At 37.6% G+C, this 25,215-nt stretch overlaps 3 protein-coding genes across 3 annotated transcripts; 2 read left to right on the plus strand and 1 right to left on the minus strand.

Annotated features, from left to right (window-relative positions):
• Window positions 1-3,586: 3,586 nt before the first annotated feature.
• Window positions 3,587-6,177, minus strand: LOC103934140 (putative indole-3-acetic acid-amido synthetase GH3.9). Its single transcript, XM_009343852.3, has 4 exons — window positions 5,842-6,177; window positions 5,654-5,755; window positions 4,557-5,380; window positions 3,587-4,320 (listed from the first exon to the last, which is right to left on the minus strand). The coding sequence occupies exons 1-4, from the start codon at window positions 6,129-6,131 to the stop codon at window positions 3,746-3,748; spliced, it is 1,791 nt and encodes a 596-aa protein (XP_009342127.2). The 5' UTR covers window positions 6,132-6,177; the 3' UTR covers window positions 3,587-3,745.
• A 13,944-nt stretch (window positions 6,178-20,121) lies between these two features.
• On the plus strand, window positions 20,122-23,832 carry LOC125478573 (protein LOW PSII ACCUMULATION 1, chloroplastic-like). Its single transcript, XM_048586859.1, has 9 exons — window positions 20,122-20,631; window positions 21,140-21,243; window positions 21,395-21,530; window positions 21,738-21,969; window positions 22,369-22,526; window positions 22,656-22,844; window positions 22,970-23,070; window positions 23,200-23,296; window positions 23,533-23,832. Exons 1-9 carry the CDS (start codon window positions 20,392-20,394, stop codon window positions 23,605-23,607), a joined length of 1,332 nt encoding a protein of 443 aa, XP_048442816.1. The 5' UTR covers window positions 20,122-20,391; the 3' UTR covers window positions 23,608-23,832.
• Window positions 23,833-23,966: 134 nt separating this feature from the next.
• LOC125478574 (rapid alkalinization factor-like) lies at window positions 23,967-25,079 on the plus strand. Its single transcript, XM_048586860.1, has one exon. The coding sequence runs from the start codon at window positions 24,612-24,614 to the stop codon at window positions 24,951-24,953; it is 342 nt and encodes a 113-aa protein (XP_048442817.1). The 5' UTR covers window positions 23,967-24,611; the 3' UTR covers window positions 24,954-25,079.
• Window positions 25,080-25,215: the final 136 nt, after the last annotated feature.

Genomic DNA, 25,215 nt, shown 5'->3' on the forward strand with positions numbered 1-25,215 from the left:
GAAGAAAAAATAGGGGAGAGAAAGGGAAAAATAGGGAGGTAGAAACTCGTTTTTCAAACATAGAGGGGTAAAAGTGTAAATGAAAAGACAATTAAAATAAGCCTTAACAAACAACCATGACATTATCTTGAAACATATATAGAAGTTTATTTTGAGAAAGAGTTGAATTAAAAAATATAAGTTTAAAGTAAACAAATCATAAATATGTATTATGAATATTTATGTGGTTATTTTTTTTTTATATATTTTGTCAATTACTAATTTATATGTTCGTCTAGGTTTTAAAAGAATTTGAAGAATTATTATCTTATTTATTTAGCGAGACTATTATTTAGTACATTTGCACAAGTCGGGAATGAAAAACAAAGGTATAAATAAAAAATAAAAATATTATTTGTTCCAAACGAAAAAGAAACCTGCAATTGTTTTTTTTTTTTTTTCATTCAAGAAACATTTTCGTTTGTTTCTACATTCTTATCCAGAAAGAATGAATTGAGTTCGTATATGCATGTTAGATGCCACTATTGAAATAGCCCTTCTAGTTGAGTTACTTTGCCCCTTTCTCACGCCTATTAATCAAGAGAGGTATATCTATAGCTAGGTGTTCCTTTTTAGCAGAATGAATTGTTTTTCTCATCCAAAAGATCTCTGCATGTCTAACACATGTTTAAGTATCATAAAAAAATAATGAGAGTTTTAACAAAAAACCCGTGTTACTGTTCACTTTAACGAAAAACCACATTTTTACACTAAAAAGTCAATCCTAGTACTATTCACTTTACCCTTTATTTTGTCATTGTCATTAAAACTCAAAGTTTTCAAACCATTTTCATTAGTTTTCTAAAAATATAAATACGGCCTCTTTCTTACACCTCTTAGATATAGAAGACATTTGGAATGCAAAAAGTGAGTTTCTGGGCCCAAAAATGTCTTTGACTTAGTAAAAACCGAAGTTATTAATTTAGAGGTGTGCTAGCCACATCTTATTTTACTTTTCACACATCTCTTGATAATTTTTATCTGTTAATCTTATTCAATTCATCTGATCCAATAATCAAAAATTTAAAAAATATATGAGAAGTAAAATGAGATGTGTGGATATCACATTCCATTAATTTACTGGACATTCATTTATCGATCCACACACCCCATTAATTTACTGGACATTCATTTATTGGTGTTTTATAGTAGTGCATATTTGCTTTTGTGCTTGAGCATTTAATTAGTTGCTTTAGCATTTTATTTGTCAACTTTGGCTCGTAAAGTTGTTTGACAAGTGGGTATTTGACAGCACTCTCTGGTGGGAGGCAGAATAAACTAAAACCATGTTAGTCAAAGATGGAAAGATATATGGTCATTGTCTAAGGAGATCCTTCGCTTCCCCTATTTGTTTGTTACATGATCCACGTAAACATATATGGATAACAATTGCGTTCCTATTGCGGGAATGCACATATTCCACATGCGACTCTCCTTATAACTTTTATAATCGGAATAAATTAATTTTTTAATCTTCATTTAAAAATTGTCTCTACAAAAAATCATTTGAATTAGAAATTATTTATGAATCCAAATGTATAGAACCAATCTACAATGTGAGTACCAAGTAACATATTCATGATCAACCGTCCATTTATTTGATATATTTGGATGTGTAAATGGTGTCCAATTCAATTGATTTTTTTGTAAGGATGATTGAGCAATTAAACAGTTATGGTTATAAAACTTATACAATGAATACATGTTATTTATAAGATGTGAAATACATCCATTCACTCATGAGAGAGTGCATGTACTATCAACATATGGTCGTTTTTCTTCATATAAGAAAAATATTTGATTCCTTTATATTGAAAGGAGAAATGATTTGCACTTTGACACGAATATGTAAACTTTTCTTTTTGTGATTATTAAGAGCTACTATCTAAACTTTGTTGGAACCAAATAACTTAAATTTATAAGAGTTTATTCTGGATTTTATGTGTTATGTTTTGAATTCCTCCCACATGATTTCAAAGTCTTCAAGGTATAGCTAGTGCATGGTGACTCGGTTTCTGTCTCTCACTAGTGGCGTACGTCCGTCTCTTGTAAGCCCGAACTTTAGGGTAAAAGTAGTAAACAGAGAATTGAGATCCTTTATTTTCCTCCAACCCTAATCGCCCAAAGAAGGAGTGCTCCTTTTGTATGCGCATGCTGGGGCACACTTGAACATGGTGTCAGATCGATGCATCTACACACACACACACACACACACTTTATAACGATTGATTAGCACCATGACTATGCTCAAATTTCATATAGGGTGGGACACATCACCTGAAAATCTTGTGGAGCTGCATATATAATTTGAATATGCAACGTGCACCATTGTGGCATTATTGTGGACTGAGCTGTGTCTTAATTGAATTGAGATCCTTTTCGGTTCTCGCAATCTGGAGTCGACGGACCTAATAGTTCAGATCACTCATTTCAAATATTACGATCCCTATCAGTCAATCATACTAACCCACTTCAGAAACATCAAGGATATAAATCTCTCTCTCCCTCTTTTAAATGATCCTAATTACACATTTTGTCGACTACGAACTACTAACGAATTGAGCACCATATTATTCAAAGACCAAAATGATCAATCGATCATGACAAGTAGTAATATGCGTACTAGTTAGTACAATTCTCGGAGGCTTTTTTTGTGTACGTGATAAAACCTAACCTATGGCCCATCGATTGCTGCCTCTAGGTATCCAATTATGCTGTGATCAATGTTAGCGCATCATCTAAAAATGACTTCTTATAGGAAGATCCCATTTTACAGTAGCAAATGCTACGCATTCTCCATAGTCTTACATATTTCACTCAAAAGAGAAGGGGCTTGTATTATGTGTGCACTATCAATCTGCATGTTTATTTTTCTTCCTCTAATGAGAATTGTTATTGGTACTCCAAAAATCTCATTTGACACTTGAAACTTTCTATATTTAGAAAGAAAAATACATATGAGGAGAGCCAAATGAGATTTTTGGAGTGCTAATAAAAGTTCCCCCTCTAATATGTGTGTATATATATATATATATACATTTGTGGTCGAATTCCTAGCTCCCTCCAATACTACAACAATGATTTTGTCGCTTTGACATGGCTCAACATGATCAAATACAACTCAACTTTTTGTGGTTGAATTCCTTCCCACCTCATTACAAATTAAAGTACACATTGAATAAAATCAAGAGCTGCGGCATACCAAAGAAATGAGAAACATGTCTAGCTGATAAATGAGATTCTGCAGCTTATCCACTCCCTCTTGTCCCAGAACTTGTTTTAGTTTGATCTAAATAACAATTAGTCCTAATCCTTATGTTTCATTAGCATCGTGAAAACCACCTCTTTGCAAAGTAAAGGTGAGGCTGCTTACGATAGACGATCCTCCTGACCCTCACAAATCGGGAAGCCTTTTTGGCTCGAGGCCGCTCTTATGCATGTGTCATTGGCACGAACTGATATCAGGTCATTGATTTTGGTCTACTATATTGATCTGTTTCATGGAAGCAAGTAACTAACGAAGTAAATCATGAATACAATGATCAAATTAATTAAGGTGCATATTATATATTGTCTGCAAAATGCATATTTAAACTTATTGCACCAACAGCTTATAGGTGCAGAACCTTTGTTAGTTCATAGCAGGAAAATAAAGGCTAACAAAAAGAGTTCTAATCTTGACTATGATCATTAACACACGTTGGATCTAAGGGATCCACTTAGGATCTCTTGGACTAAAGAAACATGCCTTGACATTAGAATCAAGCAGCTTAAGCGCCTTATTCGACTTGATGCACCTCGGCGTTTTATATTGATTGATCGAACCCCCTTGGCTGATGAAATAGTCCATCAACGCGTCAAACGTCCCAGGCTCCACCACCCGAATCTCAAGCGGCCCTATGGACTTGTCATATGTGCGGCACCGGCGATAGATGTAGTCAAGTTCCTCTTCCACAGCAATGCAGCATTCTTGCATCACGTTATCATCAAGTGGGGCTGTTGAGTCCACCATTGATCCATGATATATAATTTCCCAATACAGTACGTAGTGGCCGGGTAGACATGATGTATCCGCGTAGCTAGTGTACTCCACAAGAAGAGCATTGAAGGGTTCTAACAACTTTTTTGCTACAGAAACGCTCTTGTGCAAGTCCTCCTCATTAGTTTTGTCAGTGTCAATGCTGAGAACAACATTCCTCCTACAGATGAACCGAAATTGCGGTGCTTTATTGTGAAATCCAGTCACTTGGAGCACATCGCCGATTCGATAACGATTCAATCCTGATTAATCATTCATCAAACTCAAAACAGTTAATTAGCTGTGTGCAGAACAATCTTAGGGTATGTTTAGGAGTGCTTTTGTAAGAAACAGAAATTGGTTTTGTAACTCAAAAACACTTATAACTTTTTCTACCATAAGCATCCTTTTACCCACTCTAAAGGCACTCCTAAACAAGCACTTTAGGATAAAAGGAAATAAGTTAACTAGTGCTAAAACAAAATTAATATAAGTTTACCAGCAAAGGTGGTGACCACCAGTTCATAATAGCAGCCAAGCCTCACTTGCACCAAATCAACAAGTTTATCACTACGCACCTCCTCATCTTCATCTATGTTCATGAGTCGAGTCCCATTCTCTCCCAACGGTATGAATTCGAAATACCCCATATTCGGCAAAAGGGTAAACGACACGTCAGCAGGGTCGGACAAGGGCTTCAAGTTGACACCAAAGTAGCACTCTGAGGAAGCATACATGGTGCAAACCAAGGGAAGTTTTCCGTCACTATAGTACTCTAGAGCTGGGATATATTGTGCCATGGACCCCGTGACCACAGCCTCAATGTACTTCGCTTTAGGCCAAAGATGGCATACAATTCCCTTCCATGATGGAAGGCTACAAATTTCATTGATCTCATCGGCTAGACTAGGGTTAGGGACAGAAATTAAGGGAGCCATTGATGACCGGCATTCGGGATCTGTGATTAAAGGGTCTAATTGGCCGGTACGTATGTCATTGCAAAAGTTGATCCAATTTCGTTCTAGGAATGATATGGCTCGTAGAAAGGCCGATGCAAAGACGGCGCCAAGCCTCAGGACTTGGTGGCGGTGGACTAGGCCGGAGAGGAGTTGGCAATACATGCTTTGGTTGCTGTCATTGCAAAAAATGGTCTGGTCAGGACTTGTGCAATTGTTAAAAGGGTCAGGGCTACGGCACTTGAAGTGGCTGCTCTTGTAGTAGCTGGTAAGCACCGTTCGAGCTGGTAAGCCGCACGGTGTTGACATTTCTGCCTTCACAAAGTAGAGGAACATAGCCTTGCCCTCATCCAGTCCAGGGACATACCTGCAGTTAGAATATCAAACACATGGGCATAACTGTATATATATACACTTTTGCATATCAAGATAGATACATACACATCCTATTGATGGGTTACGCAAACTGTTACTGGGACCCCAAAAAATTCTGCACGTTTTCCTTTATAAAAGCACAAGAGATATATTTCCTTTAGACAAGTTCATAGGGACTAGTTTTTAGTGCTAGTAACAGTTCCCTATACTATAGTTACAATGTTACGTTAGTAAATTAATGGAGAGAGTAGTTGTAATATTTAACTGGTTCATAATCGGCATAATGAGATTATATAGAAATGTTCTACGATCCAGATCTTCAGCGATCGATGGCATCATCTTAGGCTCTCTTCCTGAAGTTCCTGAACTGCAAATGCAATAAGCCAAGTGTGTCAAAAAAATTGATAAAAAAGAAATAGAAAAGCTTGTAAACAAAGGAAAAGGCAGAGCTACCTGCACAGCATTTCAGTTATGGGGTGGCCAGTAAGGAGAGAAGAGTCTTCGCCATTAGAAATCCTTTGGATGTAAGGCTGAATGGCCTTGTAAGTAACGACTGGGACACATTGCTTAAAAGCTGATACATCCTTTGATCCCTTCATATACTTACTCAAATATTCGGTTTTCGAATTTCGTGATAAGATCTCCTTCAAAATGTTCAACTGAACCCTACCAGCCTTGGCTGTGAGCCTCTCAATCTCCTTCAATGCCTCCTCACCTGTGTACTCCAGTTTCTTCCCATCCATGCTTTTAGTTTACAGCTCTTCTTGTTGCTCACTAGTTTTAGAACCCTATAGGTCTATATATAATGAGTTTGCCGTTTAGTTCTTTTTTGCATTTCAACATCTCTGCAACCTAATTGGGAACAGTTGGTGCTGACGGCATCCATAATGTGGCCCCTACATTGATTTGTAGAAACTATAACAATCTGGCCCCTACATATCATGTGTGCAAAACTATAACAATGTGCTATACGCACCAAACTTGTTTACTAAAAGTTTCATTGAGCATCTTTCAGATTATTCTGGCCCCTACACGGCTACACCAATTACCATTAACTAGTAGCTATTCTGCTTGGACGCATGAAATTTACATTAAACAATTTCATAGTTTCGTTTTATACTACTTGCATGATCTTCAAGTCTAAAGATTCTTAATTGAAGAACATGATTAGTGCTCCTCGGAGTGGACACAACTTTGGTCAATTAGCGTAATCCACATTCGTTTATTAGTGTCCATATTTAATTATATCAGGGAAGCTAGTTGAAATGAGGAAAATATACGTTTCAGTCGTTACTTAGATGATTACTTTTGAGAATTTTATTAATATGTCGTTAATGTTTAATTGATAATGTCGTTAATATTTGATTGATATATTATCATTATTAGATTTTGTTTATTTCAGTAACTGAGATTTGTAAAATCTTCATCTAACCAATTTTCTTATGTTATATTTCTTGTGATATACTATTGGTCGACAAGTTTTCAAACACAAGTATGCTAGATAAATTAATGGGTCTTGTACTTGTTAATCACAATTATGTCACATCAAGACGAGGATGATGTTCTACCACTGATATCAAAACTTATTGTCCCTAACATGTAAAAGAATCAAAAGTTGGAATATATTTTCTTGCCAATTGCACCATAACATGATGCATGATTTGGATCATCTACATTTTTTGGATGACGAAACGGGAATTGGATCCTCTCCTAAACTTGGGCTCAGGAGCTTCCTGACCAACACACAAGGACCGTTGGATTTTGATCCAACGGCTACAAACACAGGGTCCTCTGAAAGTTATAATAATTGTAGCCGTTTAATCAAAATCCAACGGTCCTTGTGTGTTGGTCAGGAGGCTCTTGAGCCCAAGCTCAAGAGATGATCCAATTCCGACAAAACTTAAGGAAGAGGGCAATTTCAATTGTTGAAATGATCACTTATTGTTTAAGAGCAATTTATAAAATATTAACAACATATCAATTAAATATTAAAAAGTGATCATTTCAATAATTGAGATTTATGTATTCGACCATTTTATCAGCAATCAAGATTTGTATATCGATGATTTCAGTCAATTTTCCATTAAACTCCTCCATAATAATTGATGGTGATTAAAAGTGTATATATAATCATGTGTATGCTTGTCGCTTTGATAACAGGACAACGTGACGTACGTTTTCAAATGCTCATTGATTTTACCACACTCAGATCACAAGTATCTGGTTCTACATCATGGATTGTCCACATGCTATATATAGAGAGAGCTTTTTGCTCCTTTCTTGCGCCAATTAAAGTATGAAGAAAGCTCAAAATCAACTTCTTTCTTTCAGTATCTGTTCTCCTCTAATTATCTCTCAGAACAGAATGTGCGTGTAAAACACAAATAAAAAAACGTACGGCCTTGTATTATCAGCAACAATTGGTCGAATAATTTTCCAGGTGTGACGATCAGCACACCACTGTTGTTACCCTATACACTCATATAGTTATAAGTTCTTTTATCATCCTTGTCACTCACCCATATTAAAACATATGTCGGCATCACACTACAAATTTCTTCCATCCGTTGACAAGCTGCAGCTGCACTAGAAAGGCCACTAGAAAACAACAAAGGCTATTTGGAAGTTGTAGCAGGCATCAAGAGGTCAGTTCATTCAAAACCCCCCATTAAGTTAAAGTTATTCCTAAGTATCACATATAGAACATTGAATTGGATTACAAGGAATTGCGTGCGGCTTCTCTTTTATGATGAGATTTGATCGATAGGCCTTTTCTTTTCATGTGACAAAACAAACGAACAATCTCAACCATTCATTGAGTAGATCAAGATGCTTAAGACGACTGCCCAGCAGATAAAATAATGACACGTCCTTATAGAAAATGGACGATGAGCAATTTTGCAACAGGGAAAATTCAAACTCGGAACTTTAGGTGTAAGGTGAAGGCTTTTAACAAACTAAGCTACAAGATCCTTGCGTCACAGCAAGTATCTTTACAGACACGCAATAGTTACCCTTTGTTTTTCTCTGAATCACAATTCTCGCAAGACATGGCTATATTGACATCGAAATCTTTTTTCCGTAGCTGGCTAAGTTGTTGATGGTGTAGAAGAAAGTAAACTATACTGGACCTAGATTTTGATCAAAATTTCCATGACCAGGTGGGGAGTACTGGCCCTCCACTAAAACGATGGTGGCCTCCAATATATCTGCTTTTGGGTTGGAAGTTTTCTCCGTATGATACTCAGCACTCACCAAACTAAAAAATTATTAGTCCGATACAATGGTTTCGTGATATTTATCCATCCATCCATATCCACTTCGGATATCCTTTGTCTACGAACACAATCATGCCAGTGTGCAGTATCGTTTTTGTGATCACTGATCAGGTAACAAATTCGTCACCTAGCTAGGCCAAACAGATCAAGAGCATGTGACTTTATATACGGTTATGATCGGAGGACACATTTTGATAAACAAGTGAGTCCCCTGATCTGACCAGATATCTTTATTAGGGGTTTTATCACTAGGGTTTCACTGTTTTCATATTTTAAAGATTGTATTAGGGTTTAGGTTTACAGTCCCACAACTAATTCGTTTAAAAGTAATTAGCTCAAATAAATTGATGAATTTTACATGAGAATCATTCTTAAATTCCATCCTAACTCAATAGCACGGGAACTTTCTGAACTATGCAATTGATAAGACCGAGGTAACATATCGACCGGATATCTTTTATTCTTAATGGGGGTTTTCTTTTTTTTCTTTAGGGTTTTAGGGTTTTCCGATTTAAAAGATTGAATTAGGATTTGGGTTTACTGCCCCAGAATCTTTCTTTTAAAAAGTAATTAGCTGAATGTAATTGATGAATTTGATAAGAATTCTATGTCTATCATATAACTTCATAACATGGGAACTTCCTGACTTATACAATTGATAAGAGTGAGGTGACATGGGGATGGATTCTTGATTAAATCATTCATAATTCAAAAAAAGAACAGAAATGTTGAACTGGTATATAATCTTTGTACAGAAGCACAATATATGCCGATCGATAGGGTATTACATGGTCCCATCAGCAGGTTCTAAACATATATACTCGGTCCAACAAAGCATCCACTTTCTCATGAAACCCCAGCAAAGCCAGCCCTGCATCATGATCAAAACATTTAGATGTGAAAGTTCTATTACAATTTACAGTAGAACAGACGGACCCTAAAAAAAAACATCTTTTTTCAAAGGGTTTGTGAGTTTGTGGCTGAGAATTATTCTCTAGCTTTGGCAGCATAATTGGTGCAACCTTTTGGATAGTGATGGAAAAAAGAAAAAGAAAGGATGTGCCAAATGTAATGAGAGGGGGCAAAACACCAGCACTTTACACGTTTGTGAGTTTGTGACGCTTTATACTTTTGAAAGTGCGGATGCGGCGACAATGCAGTACTGTTTCTGCATCAGGCATATAATCTATGGGTCTATTTATTCAAAGAGTTAGCTATCCACACACCTCTTCTTAATTTATATTCTTTGATCTTATTCAATTCATTTCATTCAATGACCAAAAATTAAGAGGGGTGTGTGAAAAAAAAATTAGTGTGTGAATAACATCATCCTATTCAAATATGTTGTGACCTTGTAGGCGGTGTGACTCATTTGAACTCTCACTTTTCCTATATCAGAAGAGAATTGTGGTATATATAATATGACAGACATGCAACAGTTTCTGTTTCAACTTTCAACTTTAGCTTGTTGGGGGCTAAGTTTTGGTCAATAGAATCCATTCCTTTTGTGTGGTCATGTGGATGTTGTCATCTAACTTTGGCTCACTTTAATTACATAGATCTGTTTGAAACCATGGTAGAGTTATCTAAAGTTATTTCATTTGTTCACTGTGCCTTTTGATTAAAAAGCAATCTCATTTTATATTGTATTCGATTTTACAAGTTCTCTCCAATATCGCTTTTATGAACTATATTTTATACGACGTGTTAACTCGACAAAAAACGATAAGAAAATAACAGGTTTCAGGTCAACCTGTTAACGAGTTAGGTTGTTATTGGGTCACCCTTAAGAGCTTGTTAATGAGTAGAGTCGTGATCAGGTCACTCAATAAGGTATTGTTTGCAAGATCTAAACATTAGGCACGAGAATTTATTTCATGTCCCATTAATCCAACACGAAACAACACAACCTGTTGTCAAATCGAGTTATTATGAGGTTCACTTGTTAAGATCTGGTTAAAATAACAGGTTTGACACAACATGACCCGTTAAGATAATCGGTATGACATGAAAACAATATGAACACAATCTATTTGCCAGGCCTACTTCACAACTAAATATAGTGAAAAATAGAGCTAACTACATTTTACCTAGGTTTGAGGTGATTTTCGAAATGAGCCAAGATGTAGTTTTTCCACATTGCACTATGAGATTTTAAAATTGTATCAATTTGTACTTTGAGTTGATTGAATGTCTAATCCATTCAGTAAATCGATGACATGCCATATGTGAGATCCATTTTTTGTGATATCGTATGCGTCACACACATGCATTTTTTGGGCCAAACTGTGTGCTAGCTCTCATAAACGTGTCTCACACTTGCAAGGTCATTAATTTTAAGGATTGTACGGTCAACAATCTAAAGGCAAAAATGATACGATTTCAAAACATTACGAATAATAAGACTATAAGAGAACATTAAAATTATGTGCTCAATTTGAAAACCACAAGGTATTTGTAGCAAATAGAAAGAAAATTAATGATATTTTTACCAATTCCAATTATTTGTTTTAACACAATTTGATAACTAAAATGTCTCATATTTTTATTTATTACATATATGATCTTTATATTGAATAATTGTGATTTCATTTCTTTTTGAATAAGATTACATTGTTGGCATATATACAAACCATATAAAGCCTTGTACTTAACACATCATCTAACTAATAGAAATGACAGCTCACCTAACTAACCAAAACTATCCAAAACAGATAAAACAAATATATCAGCTCTAAGTTTTATCCTTTACAGTATTATCTCTAATATTCCCCCTCAAACTGAACTGAGGTAGATGAAGTGATAGCTTTCTCTGAGAAGTAGAAATCTGGCCTTAGGTAAGGATTTGGTGCAGATATCAGCAAGCTGGTCATGTGAACAAACAAATTGAACTTGTTGATGCACAAAATAGGTGAAGACTTTGGAACAACGTAAAGTGTCAACTTTGTGACCTTCGCTCGGTTGCTCCAGTCACCTAGTGCTAATGATGTGTAAAGAGATAAAGATAGGGAAGCAAACACAAGATGTACGTGGTTCACCCTAAGTTTGGCTACGTCCACAGAGTAGAGGAGTTCTCATTAATAGTGAGAGGTTTACACAAATACATAGGTTCAAACATAATCATCATTAGTGAGTTCTAATGACTAGTTTAAGTATAATGATGACATTATGATTTAACTGTAGAAGAATGGTCTTCTTTTATAGTTGAGGAGAGTCTTCAGCTTTTGTCCCCAGTCGATGTGGGACTCTATGAGCTTTATTCTGATGTTGACATGTGTCGTGTTATGACTGGCCTCCTAATTGGAGGGAAACTCTTGTACTTCAGCAGGGGTGCCTCAACACTCAATGGGTCCTTGAAGGTATGACATTGACCATGCTTGGTAGTTTCAGGATTAGTCAAGTATGGTACAAACAATGCTCCCCTAAGTTCCCGAGTAAGGAAAGATTCTCGGTTGGGGACTTGAAAAATCCAAGTCACTGAGTCTTCACGAAACTTCTAAGTACCGGAGTGTAGTAGCATATAATGGGAGTCCCCCAAGTCTCCGGGCAATGAGAGTTGCTGAAGGAGGTGCCTTGATACTCTTGAATAGTTGAAGCTTTTTCCTTTGGACACATAGCTTGAGTGGTTGAAGCTTTTTGGTTGAACTTTGTAGGTGAGGCTTTTTGGTTGAAACTTTATAGGTGAAGTTTTTAGGTTGAAGCTTTGTAGGTGAAACTTTTAGGTTGGAGCTTTGTAGGTGAAGCTTGTAAGTTGAAGCTTTGTAGGTAAAGTTTGTATGTTGAAGCTTTGTAGGTGAAGCTTATATGTTGAAGCTTTATAGGTGAAGCATTGTAGGTGAGGTTTTTTGGTTGAAGCTTGTATGTTGATTTTGCTTCCACACTCTTAAGCAAGAGTGTGGAAGGTTTTTTGAATTTTTTTTGTTGAAACCTTTAGTTGAAGCTTTTTGTGAAGCACATAAATAGATTTTGCTTCCACACTCTTGAGAAAGAGTGTGGAAGGCTTTTTGAATTTTTTTTTTTTTTTTTTTTTTTTTGAAGCCTTTGGTTAAAGCTTTTTTGAACCACATAAATAGATTTTGCTTCCACACTCTTGAAGAAGAATGTGGAAGGCTTTTGATTTTTTTGTTGAAGCTTTTTTGAAGCACATAAATAAATTTTGCTTCCACACTCTTGAAGAAGAGTGTGGAAGGCTTTTTGAATTTTTGTTAAAGCTTTCTGTTGAAGCTTTTTTGAAGCACATAAATATATTTTGCTTCCACACTCTTGAAGAAAAGCGTGGAAGGGTTTTTGAATTTTTTTGTTAAAGCTTTCAATTGAAGCTTTTTTGGAGCACCTAAATAGATTTTGCTTCCACACTGTTGAAGAAGAGTGTGGAAGGCTTTTGAATTTTTTGTTAAAGCTTTCAGTTGAAGTTTTTTTGAAGCACATAAATAAATTTTGCTTCCATACTCTTCAAGAAGAGTGTGGAAGGCTTTTTGAATTTTTGTTAAAGCTTTCGGTTGAAGCTTTTTTGAAGCACATAAATAGATTTTGCTTCCATATTCTTGAAGAAAAGTGTACAAGGCAAGCCACACATTGTAGTAGTTGAAGGTTTAGAGGAACCATAAAATTGATTTTGCTTTGCACAATCTTGATCAAGGGTGTTTACAAAAGATCTTAAACGATTGAGGGTCAAAACATTTGTAATGTGTACGCCTTCTAATAATAGCATTTCCTTCAGCACCTAGTCCTCCCATTTTGAAAGAGTCATGCTTGACCCCATGATCATAATAGTTGAAGGTACGTTCACTCCTGGTTGTCTTGATACAAACATTTATCCTTCTCGTTGTAATGAGCTTGCTAAGAGTAAAATCTTTCCTCTTACCAAGAGACGAATACGTTTGGTGACTTAGCGAGTAGCTAAGTTAGGCAGGCGAGGGTGCAATGGGTGTTTGAATGGCCAAAAGGACTTGGTAGAACTTGACTTACACTCCACACTTGTTGATAGAAGTTAACTATAAGAGTGTTCCTTTTGTATGTCCTTGTCTCGGTAAAGGCATGATTGTAAGCTTGTATCATCATCTCAGAGTCAGTTTTCCAAGTGTTAGCATTGATCATGTTCTTGAAGAAGCATTTACGCATGCCTACGATGAAGGCCCTGAGTGTTGTTTTGTCATCTACCTCCGCGCAACGAGAGTACTCATAGCTGAAGCGATCGACATATTCACGTAATGACTCGTTTGATTTCTGACGAATGTTGTATAGCTCATCAGCGGAGTGTAAGTGATCAGCTTGGAAGATGTGTTGAGCCATGAAGAGCCTCCTTAGCTTAGCGAAGGAACCCACTGTATCAGGTTGAAGACGACAAAACTAATTAAGAGTTCCATTAGAGAGAGTGGAGGGAAAAATAAGACATTGTTCCTAATCATTATGTCTTCAGTATGCCATGATGGGTTCAAAAAGATGGATATTCTCAATCGGATCTTCCATTCCAGTATAAGATTGCAAGCTAAGTTTTTGTTTCGTTTTTCTTTGTAGTGGGGTGCCAAGGATCCTCATTATAAGAGGGCCAGGCTTTGGTTGATTCTAGTCAGGTATCTCAGCATGACGTTCGACCTTCAACTTGTTTACTTCCTCAATAAGTTGTAAGACAAGAAGGTTCTAAGTGGAGTCAGGCACCATTAGAACTCTCATTCGCAAGTCTCCCTCATCCCTTGGAAGTATGAGAGTTTGGTTAAAAGCCTATGACTTTTCCCTAGATTCATCGTACTGGCTTTTAGTGCATGCCTGTTGGTAGTCCCCGAGTCTCCTACACTTTCCTATCCCTCCAAGGCATGTCGTTCCTTTCTTGAATTGGGTGTTAGCCTATGTTGTGGTAGAGGACCGAGCCCTTCAATGACTTTTGGGTCTTTGATCCTTGAGCAATGTAACTTGGATTTTCTCGACATTGTTTCAGGAAGTCTCTATAGTCACGATAAACTGCTCTTGATCCTTCTATTCCTTATGCAAGAAGGTGTCTTCCTCCACTTCTTTTGCTTCGGATCAAAGCAGTTGGGTTGAGAGAAGTCTCATATTGATTAACACATTAATGAGTAGCTTGCTCCTCATCAGGAATATCCATGTTGAAAACCGGTGACCCTCAGTGTTGGGGGGTACCCAGGTGATGGCTGACGTCTATAGTGGCAATAGGCTCGTGTGACTAAGTATGCCTAGCCTCATGGAGCATCTCAAAAAGCTTCTCATACTGCTCATGGAGGATCTTATTCTTTATTGATATCTTGTTCTTTTGAGCTTCCAACTTTTCGACTTTAGCTTGTAGAGTAAACTTATTTAGTTTATTCCTTCCATGCTTCATACTAGGCATGAAGGAAGTGTCGTTTTGTGTGCTATGGCTTCCTTTACTCCCTATGTTGGAGAGGGATGCATGGTCAAATGAGAATGTATGAACGATGGAAACCAGCTTGACAAAGCTAAAAATAGTAGGAATAAGTGTCTATTCCCACAGACGGCGCCAAATGTTGATGCACAAATTAGTGAAGACTTTGGAACAACGTAAAGTGTCAAGTTTGTGACCTTCGCTAGGTTGCTTCGGTCACCTAGTGATGATGATGTGTAAAGAGATAGAGATAGGGAATCAAACACAAGATGTACGTGGTTCACCCTAAGTTTAGCTACGCCTATGGAGTAGAGAAGTTCTCATTAATAGTGAAAGGTTTACACAAATACATAGGTTCAAGCATAATCATCATTAGTGAGTTCTAATGACTAGTTTAAGTACAATGATGACATTATGAATTAACTGTAAGAGAATGGTCTTCTTTTATAGTTGAGAAGAGTTTCCAGCTTTCGTCCGTGGTCGATGTGGGACTTTATGAGTTTTATTCTGATGTTGATATGTGTCGTGTTGTGATTGGCCTCTTAGTTGGAGGGAAACTCTTGTGCTTCAGCAGAGTTGCCTCAGCATGAACCCCTCAGTGGGTCCTTGAAGGTATGACGTTGACCGTGCTTGGTAGTTTCGGGATTGGTCAAGTATGGTACAAACATAACTGATATCTCATTAGACAACATTTTTTCCCTAATATAGTGATAATCGATTTCCACATGTTTAGGCCTTGCATGAAAGATTGGATTTTTGGCTAAAGATATAGCAGAAATATTGTCACACCATAGTTTAGGAGAACAAGGAAAAACCAATCTAGCATCAACCAATAATTTGCATATCCATGTTTTTTCTACAGTTGTATTTGCAAGGGATCTGTACTCAGCCTCAATGGAAGAGCGTGCCATTGTAGGTTGTTTCTTGGCACTCCAACTGATAATGGAATCTCCCAGAAAAAACACAAAACCCACTAGTTGATCTTCTATTTACATGACAACCCGTCCAATCTGCATCTGAAAATGCATTGATACTAAGTGGTTTGGAACACTTGGGAAACTAGAGACCAAGATCAGTGGTGCCTTTGAGATACCTAAGTATTCGCTTGACTGCTCGAAGATGTGATTCTCTAGGATGCTGCATGAATTGACATACCAAATTGACTGCAAAAGATAAGTCAGGTTTGGACCAATTTAAATATTGTAGTCCACCCACCAAAGATTTATATTCTGCAGGATTGGACAACGATGGAAAAGTATGATCCAGTGAGGAAGTACTTAGGGGAGTAACACAGGGCTTAGCATCATCCATGTGTGCTTTCTTGAGTAAATCCAAGATATATTTGGTTTGAGGGATAAAAATTCCAAATGAGGACCTTTTGACTTCAATTCCAAGAAAAAAAAAATGTAATGGACCCAAGTCTTTAATTGGAAAGAGAGCACTGAGCTAAGAAATTGTATCATTGCAAGCTTAGGAATTGGGACCAGTGACAAGGATATCATCAACATACACCAAGATGAATACAAGATCAAAAGTCTTTTATTTTGAGATCCAAGAAAACCAAGTGAGGATAAAGCTTTGTTCAATTTTTCATACCAAGCTCGAGGAGCCTGTTTTAGGCCATACAAAGATTTTTGCAATTTGCGCACATGATTAGCTTTGGAAGAATCCTCAAATCTTAAAGGTTGAATCATAAACACTGACTCAGAAAGATTTCCATGGAGAAAGTCATTACTCACATCAAGTTGATTGAGAACCCAATTAAACTTTGATGCTAGAGTAAAAAGCAATTGAATTGTAACAGGTTTGGCTACATGACTGAATGTTTTTGTATAGTCCAAGCCTTGTTGCTGATGGAATCATTTTGCAACTAAACGAGCTTTGAACCTGTCTATAGAGCCATCATGTTTTCGTTTGATTCTAAAAACCCATTTGCAGCCCACCAAATTTTGAGAAGGGTTAGAGGGAACTAGAGACCAAGTGCCAATATTGAGAAGTGCATTAAATTCCTCCTACATAGCTTGTCTCAATTGAGGATATTTAGAGGCTTGAAGATAGGTAGAAGGGATATAATCTTCAGAGACATGATCAGGGATAGGATTTTTAGTGGCTGTATAAGCTTTAGGCTTGGAAATGTCAGATTTGGATTTGGTTTACATAGGATGTGTGTTAGTTGCAAGAATGGGTTGAGTAAGTGGTTGTGGGAATGGTGGATTAGATGATAAAGTGGGAGATATAAGAATAAATATAGAAGCAGGAATAGGTTGGGATATAGGTGGAGATGAGGTTGATGAATTGTTGGATTGCAATGGTGAACTTCTAGATGTAAAGGTTAGGGTTGATGGGATTGAGGTACTGTGGAAGTAGGATTTGGAAATGTGGATATATTTTGAAATGGAAAGTAATGTTCATTGAAGACAACATCTCTAGATACATATATCTTCTTAGTAAAAACATCCATACATTTATAGCCTTTATGTTGGAGGCTACAACCCAAAAATACACAGGATTGACTCTTTGGATCAAGCTTAAAATTGGTGTATGGCTTTAACCAAGGAAAACATTGACAACCAAAAATCCTAAGAGTAGAGTAATTTGGATTTCGATGAAAGAGGGATTCCCAAGGTGAGCATTTGAGTGCAGTAGGCATTCTGTTGATCAAGTATATAGTTGTAGAGAAAGCCTTAACCCATTAGATATATGGAACTTTAGAGGCTGCAAGAAGAGTCCTTGCAGTTTCAACAAGATGTATGTGTTTCCTCTCAGCATAGCCATTTTGTTATGGAGTGTGAGGGCAGCTGAGTTGATGAGATATGTCATGCTCTTGTAGAAAATTAGAGAACTGAATGCTTATGAATTCGCCACCAGAGTCGGACCTTAAAGTAACAATCTTGGTAGACAAAAGATTTTCAACCATAGGCTTGAACTGAGTAAAGATGTCAAAAACTTCAGATTTGCATTTAAGAGGAAAAAACCGACAATACTTGGTAAAGTCATCAACAAAGATAATGTAATATCTGAAACCATGTACAGAGAGAGTTAGTGACGGCCCCCATACATCAGTATGTAATAGTTCCAGAGGTTTACTTGTATTATAAGAAACAGAATGGAAAGGAAGTTTGGAACACTTTCCCAAGGCACAACTTGAACACAGTGACTTGCTTATTCTATCATAAATGGAAATACAAGACTTGGAAACAATTTTATTCATTATTTTGAAAGCAAGATGGCCTAGACGCTGATGCCACACATCTTGAGACGCTTTAGATGTTGTTGCAAAAGCTTAAGGATGACAGCAATTGGAGAACAAGCATGAAAGGGATAAAATCCATCTTTCATGAGGCCTTTAAAAAGCGCCTTCTCTGAAGAAAGATCCTTCACAGTAAAGTGAAATGGATATAGATGAACAGAACACGAATTTTCGAGAATGAATTTATTTGCAGAAAGCAAATCTTGTTTGAGTGCAAGCACATGTAAAACATTCTTTAGATCAAAATTATGTGAAGAAGTAGATATAGTTGAAGAGCCAGAGTGGAGAATAGGTAAACATTTTCCATCTTCGATATATACTTACTCAGGACCATTGTAGGACTTAAGATTCAGCATATTGGCATAGGAGTTGGTCATGTGCAAGCTCGCACCAGAATCAAGAAGCCAAGTGGGAGCAGTGGAGGATGTACTTGCATATAATACCATCTGAGATTTTATGCCATAGTTTGGATTCATTCGATGAGGACAATCGATAGCTTCATGATCAAATTGCTTGCAAATTTGATAAGAGATTCTTCTACCAGAATTGTTGAAACTGGATCTTGAACCACGATTATAGCGTTGATTATTCTGACGAGAGAAGTTGTTCCTTTGATTGTTATTCTTGTGAGTTGAGAAGTTCTTATCCGTACCCCGATTTTGGGAATTTCTAGAGTGAGAGAAATTTTGATCCATGCCACGACCTTGATTAAAATTGGTGAAATTTTGTGCAACAAACGCCTGAGAATTTGGAGGATCATGTGGTGTAGGAAGAAGGCCAGTGGATGAATTGAAAGCTTGGATAGAAGTTGAGGAGGTTTTCTTGCGGTTGTTGAGTTGAAGTTCCTTACTGAGAAGAAGTCCATGTAATTCATCAATCGTAGTTGATCTAAGACGAAATTGAACATCATCAATGAATGAATAATAGTCAGGAGGTAATCCATGAAGAGTTACAAATATCAATTCAGAATCCTCAACCAGAGCATCAGTACTGGCAAGAGCATTAGCGATTTCTTCAATTTGCTGAAGATAAACTGCAGCGGTAGATTCTCTTTTTGTGATATTACGAAGACGAGATCGAAGTTCATGGATGTGAGACTGCAAAGCCGTCGCAAGCCTTGATTCAAGTTTAGACCACAATTCCCGAGGAGATGTAACACCAACTATGTAAGAAATCAGAGAATCGGAGAAAGTAAAGTTGATCCAGATCAAGATATTCTGATCATTTTCATACCAAGTCATGAACTTAGGATTCAACGTGGATGTGCGATTTCCAGCCGAATCACGAAGAAATTTGGGCGGAGCAGTCATCGAGCCATCAACAATGCCAGTGAGATTGTACCGGCGAAAAATTGGAGCGAAGAGAGCACTCTAGGTAAGATAATTCGTGGTGGTGAGCTTGATTGGAACCAAAGATCCAATATTTTGAATCATGATTGAAGAAATCAGCGACTGAGAAGAGTTAGGGCATTGATTTGTGACCGGAGAGGGATGAATTCAGAGTCAGATGCAGAGGAATTAGCTATCATGGTTGATATCTAGGGTTTGGAAGAGGAATAGGACGAAGAACTGTTCATCGATGAGGAAGCGAAGAGGATCAGAGGTGAGAGAGTCTTTAAACAGAGGCGATTGATACCATATTGAATAATTGTGGTTTCATTTCTTTTTGAATAAGATTACATTGTTGGTATATATACAAATCATATAAAGCCTTGTACTTAACACCTCATCTAACTAACAGAAAGGACAACTCACCTAACTAACCAAAAATATCCAAAACAGATGAAACAAATATATCAGGTCTAAGTTCTATCCTTTACAGTATTATCTCAAATACTTTATATAATGACTTATTAATAAACATAAAGTTGCATGATTTGGTGACCACGAAGTTGCGTGAATTGGCGAGGAAGTATTTTGAGAAGGAATTCCATGATCATTTTTAAAAAATAATAGGATATTACATTGGTGGCGGTAAGGTTTTTCCCCACCCAAAGAGTGAACGGTAAACTACGGACGGTGTGGATCTTCTGCTGATGCTGGATTCATGACACCGGATTCGCTTCTCTTTGTTGATAGGGTGTTAACGGTCCACAGTGCGAGTTAGTAAAACTCGCTCTAATGGCTGTGGCTGCTCCGACTCTGCACCGCCAATGGCTCCGCTTGTCGAACCCAATAACACGAAAAAGGCCGTCGCTTCCCGGCGGAGCAACCACCACGCTTAATCATTTGCAAATCCACAAGAACTCAGCCGGCATCTCTCTCATCTCTTGCTCTTCAACTTCTCAGTCCACTGAAGCCAATGCAGAAACCCCCGAGTCTTGTGTGAATTTGGGTCTCCAGCTCTTCTCCAAAGGAAGGGTAGTTTCCCATTTTTCCCTACTAATCATCGCAATTTTCAATTTCATTGAGCAAATTTTACGTTTTTGTGAGATCGGTATGTTGAAGTTTAGTCTTCTTTTAAAGGACGTAATGGTTTTATGTCATTGATATTTTGTCGATATTAATGTTATCGGTTTCCTAAGTAAGAAAAAATCATTGTTATTGATACAGTTTCGGCAATATTGACTCTACCATTGACGCCAAAGGACGTCCTGTGCGTATGTGTCGAGTTTTCATGATTTTCTTTATATTTTGCTATAATATGAACTAAAATTGTTCATCTTTGAGGTTAGGAAAGCAAAAATATCGTATCTTTAGCTAGAGTTGTTTATATGTTGAGTTTAGGAAAGCAGAAATGTGTCTTTGCGGTTTGTTTCTATTTGTTTACGTCTAGAAATTTGTATTTTGGTGAAAAGAAGCTCTCTTTTTTTGTTGTATGGAATTATCTGATATCATGTCTAATTGTCTATGCTCCTGGTGTTTTCAGGTTAAAGATGCCTTAATTCAGTTTGAAAAAGCACTCAGTTTGGACCCCAACACGATCGAGGCCCAGGCTGCGCTGTATAACAAGGCCTGTTGTCACGCCTACAAGTATGGAATTCGGATTACTTCATTGGTTTTCCTTCTGCATCTCAGACTCTAATGAAAATGGACGAAATGTGTATTTTCTATCTGGAATTTACTCGCATCTAACTCTTAGCTAGGCTGATAGGTGTTGTTTTTTGTTCACTTTTTGAGGAAGAGGGGAAGGAAGGAAAGCTGCTGATTGTCTACGTACTGCCTTGAGAGAATATGACCTCAAATTTGGCACAATTTTGAATGATCCCGACTTGGCCTCTTTCAGAGCTTTGCCCGAATTTAAGGAATTGCAAGAAGAGGTTTGTTACTAAACTCGAACTGTTAAGTGTACCTGTTGTTTTGTCCTGTAAAATTTGAGAGTGCATCTCATCTTCTGGTTGTTTCAACCATTTGGATTATGAAGGTGATGGAGTCATATAAATAGCTGTTACTCGTTGTTGAAACATTTGCCATGTTTTCCTCCGTGTATAGACATCTTCTGTAACGAATATTTCTTGTTTATACAGGCTAGACTAGGTGGGGAAGATATAGGCTACGGTTTTAGGAGAGATCTCAAGCTCATTAGTGAAGTCCAAGCACCATTCCGTGGGATTAGGAGATTCTTTTATGTAGCTTTCTCTGCAGCTGCAGGAATCTCAACGTTCTTTACTGTACCGAGGCTGTTCCGTGCAATTGCAGGTGGTGATGGTGCTCCTGATCTCGGGGAAACTGCCAGCAATGTTGCCATTAATATTGGAGGTAATGTCAAGTGCTTTTACTTGCATATAGAAAGTTCAAAGTATGAATTTCCCTTCTTTTTGATGTACAAAAGTACTGAGTGACTTCAACTAGATAACCTTGTTATGAAGAACAATACTACGTTTGTCAGATATGGTTCTCGGTAAGTTACTCTGCTTCATCGAAAAGAGAACGTTATAATCTTATAGAATATTTGGAGTCATATATTCATTCAATGAGCAACAGAATAAAAAACCAAAAGATCCAACTTTCACGAGTGTAAGCTTTTGGGTCCGGTGTTCACCGGCAGTCATGTCTTCTTTCAATTTCTTGGGAGATCAAGGGATTGAGTATCATACTGCGTGAACTTATCTAACTTGCATTTTAATATGGCTAAGCTTTTGGATCAGTAATCTACAGGTCTTATTGTTCTTGTGGCATTGTTTTTATGGGAAAACAAGAAGGAGGAGGAACAACTTTCACAAATATCTCGTGATGAAAATCTATCGAGATTGCCATTGCGCCTCTCCACTAACCGGGTTGTTGAGCTTGTGCAGTTGCGAGACACTGTCAGGCCTGTGAGTGCCAATGCTTTTTTTGGTTATCTGGAATCTTTCTATGTAGCTTATATGTTGATATTTCTCTACATCTGATTTCTGTTTTCATTATCTGGATATGCCGATGATCTGATAAAGTCTACGATTTAGGTTATTTTAGCAGGGAAGAAGGAGACTGTGGCCTTAAGTATCCAGCAGGCAGCAAAATTTCGAACTGAGCTCCTAAGAAGAGGTGTTCTTCTAGTTCCTGTCATCTGGGATGAAGTTAGGGCACCTGAAATAGAGAAGAAAGGATTCGGTTCACCTTCAAAGGCAGCTGCTGCTCTTCCTTCTATCGGGGTAAGATGCAAAGACTCTCATCTATAGTTCTCTTGCAAAGCATCATCCTTCTATAGTTCTGAGCAAGCCTTAGATTGCGACCATTTGTTTCATTCTTCCCACTATATCTGTTGGCTCTATGGTAGGAGGATTTCGAGAAACGAACTCAGTCTATAACTGCAAAGTCAAAGTTAAAAGCTGAAATCCGATTCAAGGCTGAGGTTGTTTCCCCTGGAGAATGGGAAAGGTTACATGCTACTCTATATTGTCTACGCACTTGTTTCGCCATCACTTTGTTACTCTAAATGACAAAATGTTTTGTGTTTATATGCATTATTTGGTTTGTACGCGTTATTGTGTTTGTATGCTTGTTTAGGTGGATAAAGGATCAGCAAAAGTCCGAAGGAGTTACTCCCGGTGAGGATGTCTACATTATACTGCGCCTAGATGGTAGGGTTCGAAGATCAGGGAAGGTAAGTGCATACTGCATTGATTTACTTAAGTTCTGGATTTGAGTTTCTGAAATAACCGATTTGGTTATCACATATACGCGTTTCTTTTGCTCCATTTGTTTCCATACACCCCATAAGCGTTTAAACTTGTTCAACCGAAGGAAAACTTAACTCCGAGCGTCATCTTCTCCTTTTCGTTTCCCTTTTTATTGTTTCGGAGTAGAATACATCTGTAATATACTCTGATATCTTTGCAGGGCATGCCTGACTGGCAACAAATTGTGCAGGAGCTGCCGCCTATAGAAGCATTACTTAGTAAACTAGAAAGATAGGAGAGTTCTTACGGATGCCGCTGTTAGGCAATCATCCGATTCTTACACTTCCATCCCCCATAATACTTCCCCGAACATCATCCCTTTTGGGTCATTTTGTACTACATATACTTCTGCAGACTCACGATCCATTACATTCCATATGTATTGTAAATTTTACCACGAAACGGTGAATTTGGGACGGCTATATTTGTTTATATACAACAGAGTTTCTTTGTTCAGCCATCTTTGCTGTTACGCAACTCTGTGGGGGCTTATAGCTTAAGTGGTTGAGCGTTTTACTCTCAAAATACTTCCCCGAACATCATCCCAAACCACCGTTACATCTAACTGGCCAACTGAGTATGATAGAATGGGTTGTTTAGCTGTTGTTTTCAAAAAGATTAGTCTGAATCTTCTAACGTAGCAAGAAGTTTAATCAAAGTCAGCTTAAGTTGCTCGAAGTTGTTGTAGTGCCTGCTGGCATAGGTTCAAAAACAGTATCAATTTCAATGATTAGTTGCATAATGACTTATGATTTGAATATCCAGGCTAGCGTGCTGCGGTTTTGACATGGCTCATTTGAAATTTCTTTAAGAATGGCTAAAAGAGCTCTTTGCTGACTAAAAACACTTCTAATAGCGTTTGATAGAAAAACTTAAACGCACTTCTAGGTCAACAAGCGCTTCGGGGAGAGGGGGAACATTTCCAATTGCATTTTCAAGAAACACTTGGTTTTTTTAATTAAAGTCTCAACGTCTTTCTGATAAAAGCACCCTTAGCAAAAGCAATTATGAGCGGGAACAACCCGTAAATCTTACCAGCATATTTTTTTACCAGTGGTAAATTTCGTTTTCTTGGTAGGTTTTGAACAGATCACGAATATTCCAATTTCACCTTCCCTAGTTGCAATAAGAACAAGGTTGAATTAGTGCAAGTCAATTAAGTCATGACCTTGTTAGGTTAACTCTTAACAACTTTAAATACAAGTTGGCAGCCAAAATACACACAACATACCAAAACCTATGGGCAATTCCTCTGCCGTTATATTTTCCTTGGCCTTCGTGGCTGCTTTGATCATCTCCGTTGATGCAAGCGGCGGTCATGGGGCGAGCTGGGTTCCAGTGAGACCCCGCTGTGAGGGTTCGGTAGCGGAGTGCATGGATGATCATGATGATGAGTTTGGCATGGACTCGGAGATCAGCAGGCGCATCCTGGCCACCTCACAATACATAAGCTATGGAGCTCTGCAGAGAAACACTGTGCCTTGCTCTCAGAGAGGTGCTTCCTACTACAACTGCAAGCCAGGTGCTCAAAGCAACCCATACAACCGTGGATGCAGTGCTATTGCTCATTGCCGGAGTTGATCAACGGTGTAGCATGTTTTTCAATGTTTATCACTTGGATTAAACATAACATGTTGTGAATTGTAATGTTTATATTATGCTTTATCTTAAAAATCAATCCTAATATGCAAATCCGATTGTAGCCAAGTTCGAATCCCCCTTCTCTTAGATTGGATTAGACTAGAATATCGCTGAAATATAAAAAAGTAAGCTATCCTAATAACTTTTGTGTGTATTTTTTCTCGTCTTCCCATGCCTGGATTAACCAGAGTCAAAGTAGGGA

This window comes from the organism of the source record quoted next, unplaced genomic scaffold (genome assembly GCF_019419815.1).
Source record: "Pyrus x bretschneideri cultivar Hongxiangsu unplaced genomic scaffold, Pyrus_bretschneideri_v1 Contig25, whole genome shotgun sequence".
Lineage (NCBI taxonomy): Eukaryota > Viridiplantae > Streptophyta > Magnoliopsida > Rosales > Rosaceae > Pyrus > Pyrus x bretschneideri.